General features: G+C 63.3%; 1 protein-coding gene across 1 annotated transcript in view; it reads right to left on the bottom strand.

Moving 5' to 3' along the window:
* Nucleotides 1-816: 816 nt before the first annotated feature.
* The window catches only part of BSN (bassoon presynaptic cytomatrix protein), a 40025-nt gene continuing 21005 nt past the window's right edge, over nucleotides 817-19836 (bottom strand). The window contains exons 4-11 of the mRNA XM_054594828.1: nucleotides 12878-19579; nucleotides 8755-10831; nucleotides 7651-8468; nucleotides 7415-7511; nucleotides 6777-6908; nucleotides 6502-6556; nucleotides 6039-6131; nucleotides 817-4690 (exon numbers count right to left, since the gene is read on the bottom strand). Of these exons, the coding sequence (XP_054450803.1) occupies nucleotides 6516-6556; nucleotides 6777-6908; nucleotides 7415-7511; nucleotides 7651-8468; nucleotides 8755-10831; nucleotides 12878-19579 (9867 nt within the window). The 3' untranslated portion in view covers nucleotides 817-4690; nucleotides 6039-6131; nucleotides 6502-6515. The remainder of the gene's footprint in view (nucleotides 4691-6038; nucleotides 6132-6501; nucleotides 6557-6776; nucleotides 6909-7414; nucleotides 7512-7650; nucleotides 8469-8754; nucleotides 10832-12877; nucleotides 19580-19836) is intronic.

The following is a 19836-nucleotide window of genomic DNA, read 5'->3' as shown; positions in this document are numbered from 1 at the left end:
CTAGGGTGTTCACCACAAAGCTGTTTACAAGAGGAAAGCTAGGAATGTGGTGCCCGACCTACAGGGCTTGTGCGGTTGTCCGGCTGGAAACTTACGGTGCAGCTCTCTGGAGACTGGGCATTGGGGGTGGCCATCCAGGTACCTGGGATGAACACATAGAAATGAATGGGCAGCACTGCACCTTCTAGCTTTTGTTTAAAATGAAAAAGAATAGGAAAACACAAGCAGGAAGGACAAGCATGAAGATACTAACTCGGGAGAGAAGGCCAGAGGCAAGGCGGATCCTCTTTTTGTTCATCTGTGTTTTAAAAATTATCTAGCAACTCTGGGTTACTTCAGTGAGGAGGTTACCCCACTCCTCTGGGGATGACTAAGGTCCGGCTGCCCCCGAGTTTCGAGGTTGGGTTCCACAGAGCCAAGGCAGACAGGTGTAGGGCTTGTTGGCAGCACCAGGGGGCAGCAGCTGCTCGCCTGTGTCCCGGAACGGGCTCCAGGGCCCATTCAGGGCCGCGGGCCGCACCCGCGCGGGCCGAGGAGGCAGCAGCGCTCAACAGTCGGCGCGGCGGACGGATGCTCCCTCTGAGGCCAGGCTTGGGACCAGCCCTGGGGCGCCTGTGTGCAGGGCCCATTGTCTTTGGACAGCTTGGCGTGCACCCCACAGTCGGAAGCTTTTCCTTTTCACTCTTTTCCCTTTTCATCAACTGTCGACAGATGAAATTGTCCCAAGTTTGGGGATTTGTCCCTCTGGCTAAGCCTTCCTATTTCAGAAACCATCCCAGAAACAGGCTGTAAGTTGTTTATATCAAGTCCTTTTATTCTGATACCACAGAATTACCTTGTTACAATACAGGGGGAGGGACACTGAAGTACCACGAGTTCTCACAGAGCACAGGAGGACGGCATACATTTCACAAGGTCATGTGGAGGACTCGGGTCATTGCACTTACAACTGTAAACTTGTTTGTTTGACTTTGTACAGCACTCTTCCCCCCTCAAATAAAGAAGGAGAGAAGGAAAGAAAGGGAGGGAGGGGAGGAGGGAGGGGAAAGCGAAAACAAGACATGGAAGCCAGCAGAGGAGAGGTGCTGGGCAGCCCCCCCCCGAGGGCACTGCCCCCAGAAAGGGGGGCTGATTCAATCCCAGAGGCTGAATGAGACGGACACGCACACAGACCCACTCGCACACTTGTTCACATGCACACACACAACATGTCACGACTTCCATGGCTCTCCAGGCCATGGCAGCAGGGCTGCAGGTACCCAGGGAGACAGAGGTGACATCTCTGAGGAGTTTCAGTTGATCAGCCCTGTCACTCTGACCCTGTCGGAGTCCACGATGACAAGTATTTACAACATGGGGGGAGGAGGGCACAAGGCGGGCAGGGGCCCACGGCCCGGCCCACACAGGGCCTGCCGGGCAGACCCCCTGCAGGCTCCTGAGGACGGGCCACCGTTGCTGCCCCTGCTGCGGCTCAGCATGGGCCGAGACCACACTCCTCCCACGGACCGAGCAGATGCTGGGGACGGGGTGGTGGCTGTGAAGAGGCTGTATTGGGCCTGGGGGTGGGCACAGAGGCAATGCCCTTGCTTATGACACTGGAGGGGGAGGTATGGAGAAGGCCTGACCTGCATCCCAGAGCCCCCGTGCCTATTTGGAGATGTGCCCAATGCTCCCCATTGCCCAGGGTGCTGAGTGCTGGTCCCTTAGCCTCCGGCTTCAGTGCCCCCGAGCCACAGCTGCATCCACACAAGGGCCGGGACACCCTCGGCCCAGAGGCCTGCTCCCACCACCTTCACCAGGAGTGTTGGGTGCAGATGTACCCTTGGGGTATGCTGGGAGGTGGGGAGTGACATGTCAGAAATTTCAAACTCAGAGGGCTTGGCCAGAGAGGAAATTTGTTGAGAATTAGTATTTTAGAGCCTGGGTCTGGGTCTGACGGAGGCTGACCTACTGTCACCTCCCTGTCTTCCCTGCTCCTTGTCCCATCCCCTGGCTTTTAGTGGCAAGGACTACTGCCTTGGGCCCCCATGCATCCGGCCACTGGACGCCTCCCCACGCAGACCTGGCCCTGGGTGGTCAGGGGTGGTGGATGGTGGCCTCCCCGAGCCCTTGCTCAGATAGCCTCCCATAGCCCAGGCCCAATCTCAGGCAGTGCAGGTGTCCCGTGGGATGGGGGAGGCCCAAATCCTGGAGGAGCAGGGCCTCAGGTTGATAGCTTCCTGTCTCACCCACAGCTGCCGGTGGTGTGCCTGGACTCCTCTCCTGGGGGTGGGGTGGACCTTAGAGAAAAGCAAGAGAATGCGGCCCCTGGGAAACGCGGTGCGAGCCAGAGCTCTGCGGAGGAAGGCTGGGCCCTGGGCCAGGCAGCACTGCTGGCCGCACCCCTGGCTCAGCCACGGACAAGCTGCTCGGCAGCGGGACACGGGGGCTGCAGAGATGAGGACAGGCAGGGGGTTCAATCTCGGGGACAGAGGCAGGGAGAGCCACAACAGGACTTTCTCTAACTTTTGCTATTGAGAAGCCTCCCAAGAAACTTAGCTTGAAGCCACCGCCTATGTGAACACCTGCCCTGATGCAAGATGATGTTTTCAGCTGTCCTCACCACAAGTGCCAGGTGTCTAGTTTTTCCTGAGCACCCTTTGACCCCCTAGGGCCACCTCTTGGATCACAGACTTCTGAGCCTCCCAGCCACAGAGGAGAGGCGTGGAGTGGGTGTGGTCAGGAGCTGCGGGCCCCAGGACACAGCCAGGCCCTGCCCTCGGCCTGCTGTCTGTGGGCTGCTGTGTCAGGCTGGCCCGCTGCCTCTGGCTCAAGGCTAGGGTAAAAGGGGGAGCGATTCACAGATGAAACCTTCAGGATGTCACAGCAAACCTCCTGAACGCTCACACACACACATCCTGTGCAGGCCTCACCGGCACGTCCAACTCCAGAGACTCCTGCTCACCTGCCATCTTGGGCAGAGAAACCTGCAGGGCGTGTGGGGCCTTGCACCGCCTGCCGCAGCCTGGCATGCTCAGGCGACAATCCCGACAGGTCCTCGCTAGCTCGTGCAGAAGTCAGTTGGAAGCGCTCCTGAAGGGGAGGTTCTGAGGCAAAAAGAACTCCAAGCAAGAGGGTCGAGCATTTAAAATGGATGAAGTCGTGCAAAGAGGCTGCGAGCTGTGCATGCTCCACTGCAGGACAGGCGGCGACTCGCCTGGCATCGGTGAGTCCGGCCGCAGGTCAAACATGCCACAGACTGAGAATTTCACACACACGGTGGGAGCAAGGTGGGCTGGGGTCGGGGGGTTGATATGAGAGTATCTATCCAGTTTCTCAATTGCATGTTTGCAATGAACTCCTTATACATAACATGGAATTTATTAAATATTAACAGTTGTCTTTGAGGGTTTATATTTCATTGCATAGAACGTTAAGAGATGAGACTTGTGGCTGTGCCCAAGGTCAAAGGAAGTCCCACAGGGAAGGGCCTTGGGGAGGAATGCCGCCCAGTCCACCATGTGGATGGACGGCGCCACATTCCCCAACACAGACAGGGCTCCGGGTCCTTCCCTTGGCTGGCAGGAGCCCTGGCCCCTCTGCTCTGGGCGCTCCCCCGGCTGATGGCTTAAGAAGGACTGGAATTGCACAGTAAACAGGCAGGCTGAGGGGCCACCCCAGACCGCGCCGCCCTGGGCTTGTGCTCTTGGTGCCTGCTGCCCACTATTGCTTCTAAGTCAACATTCTTCCTGTGCCGAGCAGGGGCAGAGCAGAGAGGACACCAAACCATCAGTCACAAGGGGGTGGTGGCGGGGAGGAGTCAGGGAGGTGAGCGAAGAGAGAAGAGACAAAGGGGAGAAGGAGAAACAAAAGAAAGATGTTTATGAGGTATACACGTAAATCAAACGGAAATGATTAAGGCTGTTCTCAAAATGAAAAGAAATCCCCAGGTGTACGACGGAGGGGCTGGCCGGTCCGGACGATGGCGGTGCTGCTGGGATGCGCAGGGAGGCTCGGGGGATGGCTTTGAGGGGGTGGCCGGCATGCTAGCGCCCTGCCACCCATGGGCTGGGAGAAGCCTCAGCCGCGCCCACGCTGCTTTTCGGTGCTATGGCCTCTTGTTTTAGCAATGAGACAGTGTTAGGTCCTAATGGTTGTAAAGTTCTCCCAACCCCGCGCTAGCCACCTGGAAGTCTGCTCCCATGTCACCCAGAGGACAGGGCGCGGGGCAGAGCCTGTGGCCACAGAGGGATCCGGGCCAGCTGGAATGTGAAGAAAACGGAGCCCGGGGCCCCCAGCCCTCAGTCATAGCCCCTCTCCAAGGCTGTGGAAAAACTTCTGGCATCATGGAGGGAGGACAGTGTCCATCCAAAACAGGCAGCGGGTGCCCAAACTCTGTGTATAACGCATCGGAAGGCTGGCCGGCCGGGCCGCAGAAGGCGGCTGTGGGGAGAGCAGCGAGACAGTGCAGCGGCAGCGTTTCCAAAGAGAGCGCCTCCCTCCCAGCCACGGCTATGCCTTGCAGGTGGCACCCTGAGGAGAACAGGGTCTCTGGAAAGACAAGCAAAGGTCCCCTGGGCCAGTGGTCCCACTTGTCCAGCAGATGCATCACCCAGGCAGCTGCTGTTAGCAAACGTCCCGCCTCAACTGAGGCCGCCCGCCACGTCCCACCTGGTGAGTCTGTGGGCCAAGGTTCGCCAGCTTGTAGATGCTTGGAGGAGAAAAGGGAGGAGGTGGGAGGGGAGGGGAGGGAGGGAGGGAGGCAGGCAGGAAGGAAGAAGGGTTTTGTCAGGAGCTGTGGACAGCTGCTCCCCACCCCCACTCCTGTCAGCTGCCTGCCATGTGCTGACGCTGCCCCGGCCCCCGCCCCAGGATCCCATTCACTGAGGCTTGTGGAGATGGGTGCTTGGCAGCTTTGAGGTCCCAAAGAGAAGGACAGGAAGAAGAATCAGGTGGGCCAGGATGGGACATTCTTTAACATAACACAAACTGATTTATGTCCTGCTTAAGAGTGAGGGAGATGGGGTGTGATTTACAATGGAAAGCCTCTCCCAAGCCACTTGTGAAATTGCTGTGAAGGACACCAGGACACGGACGCTCCCAGAAACGCTGCGAGCTTGGCCGACCATGAGGCAGGCAGCAGAGCCGGAGGGAGATTCCTTTAGCTGCAAAGTGAGCGGTCTCAGAAATTTCCTTTTTCACCTAATTTTTATTTTTTAACCTAGTTATTCTTTGTCTCACTCAATGAACTGTCAGCTTCGGAGGGCAGGGACTTGGTTTTGTTCCCTGCTGTATGGCCAGCGCCCGGCCCCTCCCCAGGGCTTGACCCACTGTTTATGGAATAAATGGGTAAGAGGGTGGAAGACTGGACGCGTCAGTCCCCCACTGTTCCTCCAGAGACAGCAGCCCCTGCGACACACCCCCAGCTCCATCCCGCCAGCAGGCCTGGCCACAGGGCTCCGCTCTGACTGGCTTGCTGATCTCCTGGCCCTGCCGCACACCCTGCCCACCAGGAGAAGCACCCACACCTCCGCCCTCTTAGCCTGAAAGGTGGCAAAGGAGGGAGGAGGAGGGCCTCTGGGCTACGGAGCGGAGCGTCAGGCAGGGGGCCCCGGCGGGGCTCAGACCGTGCACACAGCCGGGACATCCTGATGGCAGGCTCCGCCAGCCCCACAGAGGCAGGGCCAGGGCCAGAGAAGGCTTCAGGAAGGGGCCGCACACCCAGCCTTGGCCCCTGAAGCCCAGGCAGGGCCAGGGCTCCCGGCCTGCTGTCCTTCCACTCTCTCCCTGGCTGACCTGGTCTGGGGCTGAGCCTACCTGTCCCGGTCACCTTCCTCTCCTCTCTGTCCTTTTCCTGTCTGCCTCTCCACTCATTCTGTTCTTCCTCCTTGTGGGTCACAAGCTCAGCCTGTGAAGCCAACAGCGTCTTGACCTCCTGCCCGGTGGTCTCCATCACAGCTGAGGGACGCCCAGCAGGCCCCTGCTGGTCTGCACTTGTGGGAACTGGGTGGTCCTTCACCCCTTCCTCTGCCCCACCCCACCCTGGTCCTGACACTCACTGTTATACGCAGAGTCCACGGCTGCGCCCAGGCCTCTGACTCCAGAGATTTTTCCACAGCAACGATATCATCTCCCTTCATCTCTTCAAGAGCCTGCAGAACGCACACCGAGGTGGGTTGGGAGGAGCTGCATCCCAGCCCCTCCCCAGCCCAATGCCAGCTCCTGGCGGTGAGCGCCCTCCGTGGGACCAGGGCTGCGGGAGGAGGACAAGAGGGTAGGGGCTCTGGCTTCCCTTTGCTGGGGACCTCGACTGGGGTGGCCCCTGGTGGGGTCTCTGTGCACAGGACCCCTCCGTTTCCTCTTGCTCCTCCCACATACAGAGGAGAGGATGCGGCTGCTCGGGCCACATCACCTGCCGCTGGAGCCCGGACGCCTCCCAGAGGGCCCCTCAGGACGAAGAGCGCCCACGGAGCCCCTCAGGCCTTTCCTGGGGCAGGCAGGGGACAGGTTGCTCATACTCACCCTTCGGGGCATGGTCACCAGAATGAGGAGAATTTTTTGCCAAAAGCAGAGACGGCTATGACACAGAAAAAGGAAGTGGCATCAGGACATTGAACCAGACACCCTCTGCGTCAGGGTCATTTGGCACAGGGAAGCCCAGCCCCCCCGAGAACCAACCACCAGGCTGGCCTGTGCCGGAGCGGCTGAGCCTGGAGTCGCGCCCCAGACCCAGTCTCTGCCACAGCGGGGCCCTGGAGAGCCGCCCATCGGGGAACCTGGCCGTAGGCAGGGCTCACCTTCTGTCAGTTTGCCAGCCTGTTCTGCTGCCCCTCCAGGGAGGATCTTGGAGAACATACTCTCCCCTTCGGCACCTGGCTGGCCGGCAGGAGCCCCTGGAGTCCCTCCAGGCCTGGCTCCAGCCTTCGTGCCTGCGGGGAAAGAAACCATCCTCGTGAGCCGAGCATGGCCTGGCTTCTCGGGCTCTGAGTGGGAGAGCAGCAATGAGGGTATCTGAACAGAGGCACCGGGTGAGGAGCAGGGCAGGAGCGGAACAGAGTAATAAAGAGAGGAAGAGAAGAGCAGAATGGGAAAGAAAAGGAGTGGGGAGAAACAGGAAAAGGAACCTGAAGGAGGTAAAAAGGAGGAAGGGAGAGAAAGGCAGAGGAGAAGGAAGGAGAGGGCGTGAAACCCGGTCCCAGTCCTGTGCTCACCAGGCCTGTCCAGCTGCCCTGCCGAGAGCTGCCTGGGCCCTAAGGCCCCAGGGCTGCTGCCCCCACTGGGCATTCTCGTGCCCGCTTGCGCTGCTGGGGGGCCTACAGCCCCCTGGGCACCTTCCTAGGGAGCAGCAAGGGCGTGCAGGGCACCCTTTGCGGAGAGAGCAGCCCAGGACCAGGCTCTCTGGGTCATAGTTGTGGGCACCAAAGGGTAGGCTCACCTGCAGGTCCAGGTCCTGTGGGTGGCTGAGCCTGAGGCCTCCCCTGCTGGGGCGCTTTGGCTGCCCCTTTAGAGCCATTGGTCTGCTCTGCCCGAGGCTGCAATACAGAACCTGTAGCTGAGATACCGCCCGTCAACTCTGCCCGTAACCAGCCCAGAGCCAAGGGGGCGGCCCAGCTGCAGTCGCAGCCGCAGCACCCTCCCTTGGTAGGACCCATGCCCGGGAGCCCCACTTACCAGCCCTGCTGGCTGCGGGCCTGTGGCTGTCGTGGGGCCTGGCTGAGGCTTCCCTGCTGGCTGGCTGGCAGCGGGGACCGGGCCCCGGGCAGTGGGCTGGCCCTGCTGCTGCAGCCGAGCCTGTGACGGGGTCTGCTGCGGGGGCTGTAGACCGTGACCCTGCTGCTGCTGCTGCTGCTGCTGCTGCTGCTGCTGCTGTGTCTGTGGCTGGCGCGATGCCGTTGCTGAGGGTGTCTGCCTGGAGGGTGGCGGCTGCGACTGCTGTGGCCCCAGAGGTGCCTGCCGACCCTGCGGCTGCGGCTGCGGCTGGGGTTCTGGCTTTGGCTGCAGTGCAGCGGGCCCTGAGTGGGCCTGCCGGGAGCCCTTCTTGCTGTCAGAGGCATGGTGGTAGGCTGGCGGAGCACGGGGTGGCTGTGAGTGTTCAGCCGCACTGGGGTACCCAGGCTGACCCTTCTTCTGCATGGCCGGGGCGGGGCTGGGCTGAGGGTGAGGCCGGGCCTCGTGGCGACCCAGGTCCCGAACATGTGGTTTGGCAGCGCGCCGGCCGGGCTCCTCGCCAACGTGGCGGCCGGAGTGCCGGCCGTGGTCACTGTGGTGTCGGTGTTCCTTGGCTGAGGTGTGGCGGGCCGGGCCACCTTCCTCGTGTGGCCACAGGCCCTCTTCAGGGGGCTCATCATAGTCATGGTAGCTGTGCCGGGCAGGGCCTCGCTTCTGGGAGGAGGAGGAGACCGCGTGGCCCCCGTGGTGCCTGAACCGATCAGAGCGGGCGTCCCGGGGCTTATCAAACCAGTCTGTCTCCTCCTGGCCCAGGTGATAGGCTTCAGAGACCAAAAACAGAACACCATCAACCCCCGGGTGGGCCGCAGGGGGAGGCCCAGCTGAAGCCATGCAAGGAAACCAAAGGGGCACCACAGCCACAGGCGAAACTCCAGGCCCCCACCCACCCTCCCGTGAACAGGGCCAGGGTACGGGTGGAGAAGGCAGAGCCCTTGGCACGCAGCGCCAGGCCAGGACGCGCTGGGACATCCCGGGGCACAGGGCCCCCTGGGCAGGACGGCCCCCAGGTGCGGCGCATCTGCAGAAATCACCCCCAGCTGCCATTACCTTCACTGTCAGAAACCACGCAGTGGGAATCATCCAGGATGTAGCCTTCCTCTCGCTTATATGCATGGGCCCGCGGTCCGTTCTTGACATGTTCCTGGACGTCAGGCATGGAGTGGCTGGAGCAGAACTGTGGGCAGGTGTCTCCAGGAGGGAGGGCACCCCCAGGTGGGCGGGGCCGTCCCAAGGGGCTGACGGGGCTCTCCTCTTCAGAGGCCTGGCTTCGCATGGGGGGCCGGGCCCGACCGTGGGCCATGCTCAGGGAGGAGGGCTTGGGGCCTGTTTTTTGAAGTCGCTCCACAGCCTCCCGTTCCCGCTCGTACCCCTTGCCCCGGCCACTGAAGTCGTGGCTGGACAGCTTCTCCCCACTGTATGCACTTGCCACCCGGGGCCGGCCGCTCCCGCTGTACATGCGGTCATCCTCCTCCATGGGGTCCCTGCTGGACACCCCATAGTACCTCTGCTGCTCATACACGTTCTTCTTAAGCCCATAGGTGATCTCTTCCTGGAACTTCCTGCCCCGTGAGGCCAGGCCGCTGCTGACTGCAGGGGAGGGGTAGGAGGCCAGGTCTGACTCCACATCCTTGGCTTCTTCTATAGGGGAGAACTTGGAGATCTTTTGCTCCATGCCCTGCTTCCGGTGCTTGCTGCGCTTTGAGGAGATGGCAGCCGGGGCCAGGCTCTTGGAGGGATGCTTGGGCCCCATGGGGCCTGAACCGTACTTCTCTGCTCGAGCCCCGTGGCGGTAGTCACTCTCACTGTAGTAGTGGGTGCTGGCAGGCCGGCCGTCAGCCTCCATGCTCCGGTGATGGCTGCTCTTCCCACGGGGGTCGTAAGAGTCTTCCTCGGATTCTTCCTCCCCTCGGGCATAGCAGCAGGGCAGTGTGGGCCCCTCAAGGACACCTGGCTCTCCCGCTTCTTTTCCTGGACGCCCACTGCTGCTTGGCCCCAGGGGCTCCAGGCGCTGGCTATCAGGGACAGTGGAGGTGCTGTCCTTGGTCAGCTCACTGATGTCGTCGATCATCACATAGTTCCGAGGGACGTTCTGCTCCAAGCTGGTGTAGTGTGAGTCAGAGGGGTAGGTGGGGGCTGGGCTCAGGCTCACGCTGCTACGGTCAGCAGCCCGGGGCAACTCAGGGGCCTTGCTTTGCTCGTAGCCGCTGCTTACCACCGGGCCACTGTAGCTGGTTTCTGATGGGGCCGAAGACATGGCCACGACGGGGCTGGCGATCACTTCATAGTTGGTGGGCACCTTCTGCTCCAAGTCGGCTAGTGATGTCTGGCGTGGCTTCTGGTTGGGGGCGCGGCTGTCAGCCGGGGCCTGGTAAAGGGCGCTCTGGGTGGCTGGCATGGGTGTTTGGGCTGCGTGATGGCCTGAGGGACGGAAAGCCTGCTGGGTCGGCAAGCCAGGCTCAGCAGGGTAACTGGTGCCAGGGGCAAAGGTAGGCGCTGGGTACGTGCTGGGACCAGGGTACACAGGTGCTTGGTGGGCTGGGAATCCATTCGGACTTGGCCCACCGCCGCTGGCAGCGTACTGTGGGGCTGGAGGGGGGAACCGCGGCTGCTGGAAGGCAGTGGGGCCGGATGGGGTGGCGGGAACGGCGGCAGTGACAGCGAAGTCTGCATACTGGCCGGCGGGAGTGGCACAGCCCTGGAGCCGCAGCTGGTTGAGCTCACTGTCCGACAGGTAGTCACGATGCTCACCAAGACCACGCAAGAGCGGATAGTCACGGCCACCCCGGTCCTTGGCCAAAGACTCTTTCCGCTGAGTGATACCCAGCTCCAGGTACTTGAGCTTGGCGTCGATCTCCTTCTCCTCCTCGTCCAGCTCTGCCTGCTTCTTGCGCAGCTTGGTGGACTCATGCTCCACCAGCCGCAGGTCCCGGTCCAGCTCCCGGAGCAGACTGGCCTTGGTGGCAGGGACAGCGGTGGGCCCCGCCAGCCCACGCTGCAGTAGGCTGGCCGCGTACAGCTGTTGGGGGGCCTGGCCAGCCAGGGGCAGATGAGCCTCCTCTGGAGGAGGGCTGGGCAGTGTCCGCTTCACCTTGCGGACCAGGCCGTTGGGTGGCAGCGCCGACACCTGAGACAGAGGGAAGGGCAGGCAGCACTGAGACCCAAGGTGTGGGTGGCTGGGAGGGACACGGGGTGGAAGAGCCCTGGCTTTGGCTGGGGCAGGGGCTGGGCTCTACACTGTGGTCGCCCTGATTCACCAGGCAGCCTCCAGGCCTGCCTGGCCCACCCACTGGCCTGAGATCACCTTACAGGCCTTCTCCTTCCCAGTGCTCTGAGCCACGGGAAGGCAGGGAAGCAGCAGATGCCCATCTGTGCTGGTCTCTAATACCGACCTGGCTCCGAGAACCCCTGCCTATGTCCGATGGGCTTGTCCCCTCCACCTCCCACTGAATGTACTGGGGTGAGGAGGGCACAGGTCTGGCTCTGGGTTTGAATCCTGGCCGTTGGCAGGGACCAAGGGCAGTGGAGGGACATGGACAGCAGTGGAGTGGGTCCTGGGCCCGCCAGGCTTCCTAGAGGATCATGGGAAGGGGCACACGCTGTATGTCAGTTGCTGCAGGCTCTGGGTCCTTTTCTGCTTCCTGCCCTGCTCCTCTCTAAAGTGATGTGAGACTCAGTCATCTACCCACCGCTTCCTCTGCTGCCCTGCCCCACCCTCGGCCAAACCCTCTGGGCTGTGCTCTCGGCCTGGCCCTCAGCTCCCTCCACAGCCCTGCTGGCCCACCATTCTCTGGGGCTGCCAGCGCCCCGCTAGGTCCTCTCCAGCCCCATCTCCTGCTGCGTGGCTCCCTGGTCAGGGCTCCCCAACACTGCCCTTCATGAGGCCCTCCTCACTGGCCCTGAGGCGCCACATGACCTGAAAGTCCACATTGCTGGAAGGTTTGTCCTGGGTCCTCCCTTCATCTCTAGCTCATAGCCTTCCCAGAAAGCCCCAGGCTTTTGGACTTTATGGACCACTCAAATCCCCAAAATACACTGGGGACTGACACCAGGCTTCTTACGCTTTAGCTTTCCAAGAAACTACGTATAAACCTCCCCTCTGCTCTCACTGCATATCACAAACTCGTGTGCCCCCACACCTCAGAACAAACGGTGGGCCTTTAATGGAATACGTTTCACTTTCCCAACGCCTCATGCTGTTGTCTGTCTTGTTATCTTGGCTGCACACCGTAAGTGCCCACTGCGGCCTGGCCCCACATGGCCACTCTGTGTCCACTCTAGCCTGCAGCCAGACCACCTGTTTCTCTGACAGGCCCTCCCTGCCAGCCTAGGCTCCTGACCCCACACCACTCACTCTTGCCTGCACGCCCCAGCGCTCCCCGCTGCCTAAGCTCATTGCCTCCACAACCCCGCCTCGAGGAGCCCACCCCCACCTGGCATTGCACCCGGAAAATGGCAAATGTGCCTCACGATGCTACAGAGGCTCCAAGGGCCTTCAAAAAAAGCCTGCCCTCCTCAGCCGGGCACTCAAAGTCCTACATGGTAGCTCTCACCTCCCCTACGGCTCCTCCACGGCAGCCCATGGCAGGCCACCTCTCAGAGTCCCAGGACGTCATTGGCAACTAAAGCCACAGACAAAGGTAAGTGCACGCTCCGGGGGCGGCAGAGAGCACGCTGCAGCCCGTCTGACGGTCCCTCAGTGCTACACCAATGTGCTTGGGCTTCACGGGGGGCAACGGAAGCCAGGCCAGGGCTAGGGAGTAGGGACAGTCGCAGGCCTGTGAGACTGATCTTCTCATCCACAGGAGAGGTTTGGAGCGGAAGGGGCTCGGACTGGAGGGCTAAGGAGCCTGGACGGGGAAGGGCAGGGGCTGGACTAGATGTGAGCCCTGAGGAGGCAGTGCTAAGGAGAGGCGGAAGTTTCTAGTTGTGTCTGGAGAGATGGCCGGCCACAGGGGCCTGGGTGTGGCCGCGTGTTTGCCTGGGATGTCCTTGCCAGGCTGCAGACTCCGCCGCACGCGCACCAAGGCAGGCTCAGTCCTCCGCTCCTTCCTCTGGGCCTCGGGAGCCGGAGGCAACTCCGCCCCCACCCCAGAAGAAGCCTTTCCCTGTGGGGCCCCCCAGGCTAGGCAGAGACCCCTGTCCCACCCTGGACCAGCCCCTGTGCCCATACCTGGCTACCCAGTCCCCCCTGGTGCTGGTAGAGGGAGAACCTCTCTTTGGCAGACTCCTCGGCGGTGGGGCTGAGGGGCTTAGGGTCAGACAAGGACCGCTGCAGGGTCTTCATGGGGCGAGGCAGCGTCTGTTGGCGGAGGGCGCTGTCAGCTGTGAAGTGCTTCTGGGGACTCACGTGAGCCTTGTTCAGCCTCTCACTAGAAGCAAAGGAGGTGTCCAGGAGCCGGTGTGGGGACAGGGGTGAGACTGGTGAGTAGAGGACCTGAGGGGACTTGGGAGGCTGGCGGCTCACGAGCTGTGAAAGGGACTCTGGGGGCAGGTGGGCCTGATATCCAATCTCCAGGGGATCCGGCTTCTTTTTTTCAAATCTGCCCAGGGGCCCTGGGGTGACGATCTGGATGCCAGGCAGGTAGGGGCTGAGGGCGGCCGGCCCCACGAGCTGCGGCCCAGCTCCTCCCTGGGCCTGCGCCTCCGGCTCCGTCTGGCAGGCCAGGCTCTCCCCGCGCCCGGTCTTCTCCGGCGCCGATATGTACCTGACGATCTCCACCTTGGGGTCAGCAGCAGCTGTGATGTGGATGGCTGGAGAGACCCTGGGCAGCTGGTCAGGCTCCGTCTGCACGGAGCAGTCACTGATGGTCTGGATGCCCACGCTGCTCGTGGCCCTCACAGCGGTGGTGGAAGTGGATGATGAGGCAGTGGCCTCATGCTTGCTGTCCGAGCCGGAGTCTGAGTGGCGGGAAAGACGGGACCGGCGGCGGCGCACGGGCTGCTCCCACTCGGCGTTGTCCTCGTCGTCTGTCTGCACGCTGCAGTCGGCACTCCGCCGCGCCCGGCGCCGCCTGGTCAGGAGGTAGCGGCCCTCCCCGTCCTCGTCGTCTGTCTGCACGCTGCTGTCTGCGATCCTCCTGACCGTGCAGGGCTCAGGCACTGACTCTGGCTCGCAGGCGTCCCGCAGGCGTGGCATCGAGTGCCGCTTTTTGAGGCCGCTGCGGCCTCCCTCCCAGTGCTCCTCGGTCTGCAGTGACATGTCTGAGGCGGAACTGGGGAGGCCACGGTGCAGCATGGGCTCCCGAGGCTGCCCTGGCCCCTCAGGCCCTGCTACGGCAATGAAGGCTGCATGGGTCAGGGGCGGCCAGTACTGGCCATTCTGAGCCAGCTCGGTGGCTGCTGGGGGAGGCCCTCGGCCAGGTGCCTCACAGGCCACAGGGAAGGGAGCCTTCTGCCTCTGCTTTTGTTCCTCTAGCTGCTGCTGCAGTTGCTGTTGCAGCTGCTGGATCTGCTCCAGCTGCAGGCGTTGCTGTGCCAGCTGCTCCCGCTGCAGGGCAAACTGGGCTTGCCGTTCCTCCTGCTGCTGCTGCAGCACGTGGTGCTTGATGGTCTGCAGCTCCTGCAGCTCCCGCTGCACCAGCAGCTGCTCCTCCTCCCGGTGCCTCTGCAGCTCCACACGCTCCCGCTCAAGCTCCTCCTGCAACCGCAGCTGCCGCAGCTTCTCCAACTCCACCCGCTCCCGCTCCAGCTGCAGCAGCTGCTCCTGCTGCTTCCGTTGCCTCTCCTCCTGCGATGCTTCCTCCTTCTCAAGCCCTGGCCGGCTGGGGGCCCCACTGCTGCCCCCAGGAACAGCATCTCCTGGTGGCTTCTGGCCAGCCAGCGGGGCTGGGGCTGGGGCTGCCATTGGCTCCTTAGCAGCAGCAGCAGGAGTGGCTGTGGAAAGAGGCTCTTCCTGAGCAGCCCCTGCTGGCAGCTCTGGCCTCGGTGGGCCCCCAGCCCCTGGTGCTTTGGCAGCAGCAGGTTTCCCCAGGTAAACAGGACCCTTGGCAGGCGGCACGCCAGAAGCGGTGGGGAATCTACCTGGTGCAGGGTATCGGTACAGCCCTGTGGGCCCAAGAGGTACCCGCGGGGCAATCATGGGCATGCGTGTTAGGTTGGTGAGCGGCACAGCTGTGACCGCACCCGACGCGTAAGGCCTGTACATGCCACCGCGCACCATGGGCCGCAGTACTGAGCCGGGCTGGGTGGTGATGGGCAGTGTCGCAGCAATTGGGGTGTTGATAGTTGAGTAGATCATGCCGTCGGCTGCACGCACGGTGGCTGTGGATGGCAGCAGCTGCCTGACTGTTGCTCCCTGGGCTGCCATGGGCCTGTACTGGGCCAGGGTCCCAGGATTCGGGTGGCCCTCCGGGAAGGTGGGATTCCCAGGGAGGCCAGGTCTGAGGGGAGCCAGCCCCTGGGGGGCGCTGAGCCCGAGCCCAGGCCCAGGCTGGGGCTGATACTGTACGAGGTCAAGGCCACCACCGCTGCTGCCATGCCGCCCTCCATACTGGTCCATGGAGTTGAGGGCCGCGCACATGCGGCTGATCTCGCGCGCTGTGGTGGCACTGTACTGGGCCAGGCTGGCCTCCTGGAAGCCAGCTGCATCGCCCCGAGGGCCATACCTGTGGTCTGAGTAGATGTTCGACACCGAGCTATAGCGTCGCATGGGAAGTGGGTGAGCCAAAAGGTCTGTGGGTTGACGCAGATCCGTGAAGGAACCATACTGCAAGCCCTGCCCCAGGGAGCGCCCGTCCGCGAAGCCCAGGCTGTAGGACTGCTTCAGCGAGCTGAGGTCCACAGCTGAGTCTCGTCCAGGGCCCTGGAAGAGCTGCCCCATCCTTTGGGCATGGTAGCTGAGGCCTGCCTCAGCCAGATTGGTGTCGGACATGGAAGAATAGAGCCTGCCAGGGAGGCCCTGGGGGTAGGGCCTCTGCTCCTCATGGGGCCCAAGCCCCACTATCCCCTGTGCCCGGTAGGTGGGGGGCTCAGGAGGTGCCCGGTAGGTGGGGGGCTCCGGAGGCTCGGGGTCCCGAGGATTGTAGAAGGGGCCGTTGCCTTGGCCATGGGTGGCGACATCTGCCACACTCTTCTCGGGTGCACTGGGGGCAGGGTGGAAGGTGCCGGTGCAGCTACTGCCAAAGGGGAACTTGTAGACCATGTCACAGCACGCCAGCTGGCTCTCAGGCCTCATGCCAGCGAGGTCCAGGGCGCCTGCCGGCTCCTCAGGGAGCAGTGTGGTCACAGTGCCTGCTGTGCCCTCCCCGACCTGCACCAACACTGCGTGTGGCTTCCGGGCACCCGGCGGAGCATGTGGCCGCAGCTCTGCAGGGGCGGCCCGGTGGGGTTCAGTGCCAGGCTCTGGCACTGGGCCTGACTTCAGGCCCACACTCTGGGCAGTGCCCATCTGAGTGATCAAGACGTCCCTTCTGGCCAGAGGCGCTACCTGGTTGGGCAGATTATATCTGGCAAACTTGGCCTCCCTGGGTCTTCCCCGTGGCCCACCTCGGTATGGGGCTGTCTGGACAGCCTGCTCTACCTGCTTGACTTGGGCCAGGCACACGGGGCTACCTGCACCCTGGCCAAAGTCCAACCGGCTCTGGAAGGGGTCTCCGTAGACCACAGGCTGCTTCTGCTGAGCCATGAGCACAGAGGACGCCACGGTGATGCTCACGGTGGTGGCGGTGCTGAGGAAGGCGTGGGTCTGCTCCTGGGCGTTGAGGTTGATAACCAAAGGCTGCACAGCCGTGGACTGCCGTCCCGGGACTGGGTCCAGGGCCAGACCGTACTTCCTCGCTTCCACGGCGAGAGAGGTCAGGTCCATGCCCTGGTCCGTCAGGATGATGGGCGTGGGCTTGATGGCTGTGCGGAGGTCCACTACGGCGCTGCCAGGGGGCCTGGGACCTGGCTCGACCCTGGACGTTCCAGGGACGGAGGAGATCCGGCACAGGGAGATGTTCTCGGCAGGGAGGGCGCCCCAGCCGTACAGCGCCAGGGACCCGTCCGCACCCACACTGGCTGCCCGCGGGAAGCCGGATGGCCCTGGAGGTTCAGAGGGCAGCTGAGACACACTCGGAGGTGTTGTCTGGCTGTAGCTGTGGGCAGTGGGCTGGGTGTCGGTGGGGGAACACACGGGGGAGGTGGAGGCACTGGCATGTACCATCCTGGTCTGGCTGGAGGCATCCGACGCCAGTGTGATGACCATAAAGGGGGCCTCCTGAGACGGCTGCTGCCATACCAGGCGGGGCGTGCTAGGTCGCTGGGGAGTTTGTGTGCCCTGCGCCACCATCGGGGTCGGGGTGGGGGCACCAGGGCTCCGTGGCATGTCCAAGGCCGGGGTCGGGCTTGGCGTCTGCGTAGAGAACTCAGCTGTGGCCCTTGGGCCCAGCTTGCCAGGGGAGAACGTGGGGCTCTCTGAGGGGGAGGATGGGGAGAGAGGCGGGCTGGAGCCTGCGAAGTGGGAGTAGCCCTGGGAGGGCTGGGGAGGGCCGCTCTTGCCATCACTCACACGCAGGGGCTTCTCTCTGGCGGCCCGCCCACTGGCAGCGGGGCCGCCGGGGGCCTGGGGCAGCTCCTCCGTCTGGGACCCATAGTTTGCAGTGGCTGGGCTCTGTCCGTAGCTGTGGGCCATGGAGGGTGGCGAAGGGCTGCGCTCGGAGCCTGCTGGGGATGTCGCGGTTACGTACCCTCGGGGCAAGCCAGCTGCACAAGGAGCCACAGCTGGGGAGGCTGGGGTCCCAGGGCCTTGGGGAAAGGATGTGCCCACCTCCTTGGAGGCAGAGCTGGGGGAGGCAGGAGAGCTGTGCAGCTTGAGGGGGTCCTGAGGCTCCTTTGCAAAATGCTGAGTAACTCTGACATCAGGAATGACTCGGCCCCCACCGCCATCTGAGGAAGTGGAGGTGGAGGTGGAAAAGGGCGCAGGGGCAGCGAGCTGGGTGGGGCTGGTACCAGGGGTAAGCGGGCCGCCGTTCTGCTTCATTGGGTCCACGTACGCACTCTCGGCATCCAGAAACTGCTTCTCCTTCCTCCTGTCCTCCGCAAAGGCCAGGTCTCGAGAGGAGGCCTGACGCATGCGGGCGATGCTCTGTGATGTCTGAAGGATCTCTTCATACACAGCTGCTCCCAGGCCGGCAGGCGTGCCCTCCGAGGCAGGAGGGGCAGCCCGGCCATAGTCGCGGTCTGGGGCCTCCTGGCATTCAAAGGAACCCTGTGCCCGGGGCCCTAAGGGCTGAGAGGGGCCCCCGTGGGGCCCCCGGCCCCCTGCTGCCTGGCCCTGCTGCCGCTGGAGCAGCTCCGCCTTCCGCATCATCTCCTCGTAGGCCTCCTCTGCACTCTTGAGGGGCCGGCTGGGGCTGGGCGCGCTGGAGCTGCCCAAGGGCGGCTCGGTCGGTGAGTAGAGGGACATGAAAGTAGGCAGGCTGTACTCACTGCCCGACTTGTAGAGCCGGGTGGGACCGCCATCCAGGGCCTCGGCCTCCGAGTCCAAGGAGGGCGAAGGCGAGTACTCCGAGCAGGAGGAGCGGTGGAGCTCCTCCATCTCGGCTGCCTGCCGCAGCTCCTCCGTGGGGGAGGCGTCCTCGATGGGCGACAGGTTGCTGGGGGGCGTCTTGGAGCGCTCGCGCCTCCGCTGGGCACGCAGTTCCTCCTTGTCGCGCCGGGTCTTGCGGACTGTGCTGCGGATGCGCTGCTGCTCCACCTCCCGCATCTTCTCCTGCTCACGCAGCAGCTCCTCCTCCTCCCGCAGCTCCTCCTCCTCAGACGAGTCCTCGATGGTGGGCAGCAGTGGCCCATGGGAGCGGTGCCTGGCCTTGCGCTGCTGCTTTGCTTCTTCTAGCCGCTGCCGGCGGCTGGGGCTGCTGTCGCTGTCTTCCTCCAGTGAGGACAGGGAGGTGGGAGAGGTGCCCGATGTGTAACTGGGTGTCGAGGCCGGCAACGTGGAGGAGTGCTCCCCGCGGGAGCGGTCCTCAGGCGAGCCTGTCAGGCTCTCCATCTCCAGCTCGGGCTCCCGGTCCAGGCCGGGGTCGGGGCCCTGGCCCAGGTCCAGCTCGTGGCCATAGCTCCCTGTGCTATTGAGCTCAATGGTCTTGAAGCGGCGGAGCCCTCCCTGCAGGGCCCCGGTATCATCGGTGGCCTCTGCCGGGCCTCCCTCCGAGAGCAGCTCCTCATAGCCCGTGGTGGCATTGTGGGGCAGGCGCCTCTTGGGCGGTGCCGCCAGCTCTTGGCTGGGCTCGGGCCTGGGCTTGGGGCCGCCCTTCTGGGTGCCATGCTTGGCCAGGCCGTGCCTGGAGGCGGCCAGGTCATCCTCATCCAGGTTGTCCTCCTCGGCACTCATCTCCAGTATCTGCCGCCGCATGAACTCCTCGTCGGTCATTTCTGCTGCCCGGGCTGGGGGCTGGGGTGGCAGAGGGGACAGGCCCCCCTCACTGCTGTCCTCCACATAGTCATGCCTCAGCTGGCTGCTAAAGTCGTCCGAGGACTCGGCCGTGTCCTGCTGCTCCCTCTGGCGCCCCCACTCCAGAGAGTCTTCCTCTTCCTCCAGGATGTCCTCCAGCTCCTCATCGGAGTCGAAGGCCTCAGGCATGATGGACAAGGAGTGGGGCCGCCGCTTTTGCTCCTCCCCACTGCTGGGGCAGGGCGGCTTGTCCCGCTCACCACGGGGGGCCGAGCCCTGGGCCTGCAGTGATGGCCGCACGCTGCCCACCTTGTGGAGCTGGGAGGGGCTGGGTGGGCGGGGCCCTGTCACCCCTGCAGTGTCCAGCTGCTCCACCTCCTGCTGCACCACCCCTGTGATCTCGCTTTGGGAGCTGGAGACGCCATCAGAAGAGTAGCCTGTGTCGCTGAGGCTCTGTGGGCTCCGGGACAGGTCCTGAGAATAAGGCTTGCCCGCCGGCTCCTGCAGCGGGGAAAGCAGATGCTGACGCCCGTGGCAGACTGCTGATGGGGAGCCCAGCCCTCCCTGTCGATCCCAGGGCCCTAGGGAAGGGATCGCCCACCTGCCGGGGAGCCAGAGCCCACCACCCTCTCCATGCATGGCTAACCCCGAACAGCCCTAGGTTCTCAAAGAGAAATTTTTACTAGATCTAATGGTGGCAACCTCCAGGACTAGTCTGTCACTCACAGGCTCCAGACCCACCATGGCCTCATCTAGGC

This window comes from Pteronotus mesoamericanus, unplaced genomic scaffold (assembly GCF_021234165.1).
Source record: "Pteronotus mesoamericanus isolate MK-2021 breed Mesoamerican mustached bat unplaced genomic scaffold, CSHL_Meso_final scaffold_533, whole genome shotgun sequence".
Classification (NCBI taxonomy): domain Eukaryota; kingdom Metazoa; phylum Chordata; class Mammalia; order Chiroptera; family Mormoopidae; genus Pteronotus; species Pteronotus mesoamericanus.
Note: the sequence above shows the minus strand (reverse complement) of the source record. Positions and strands in the feature narration are given on the sequence as shown.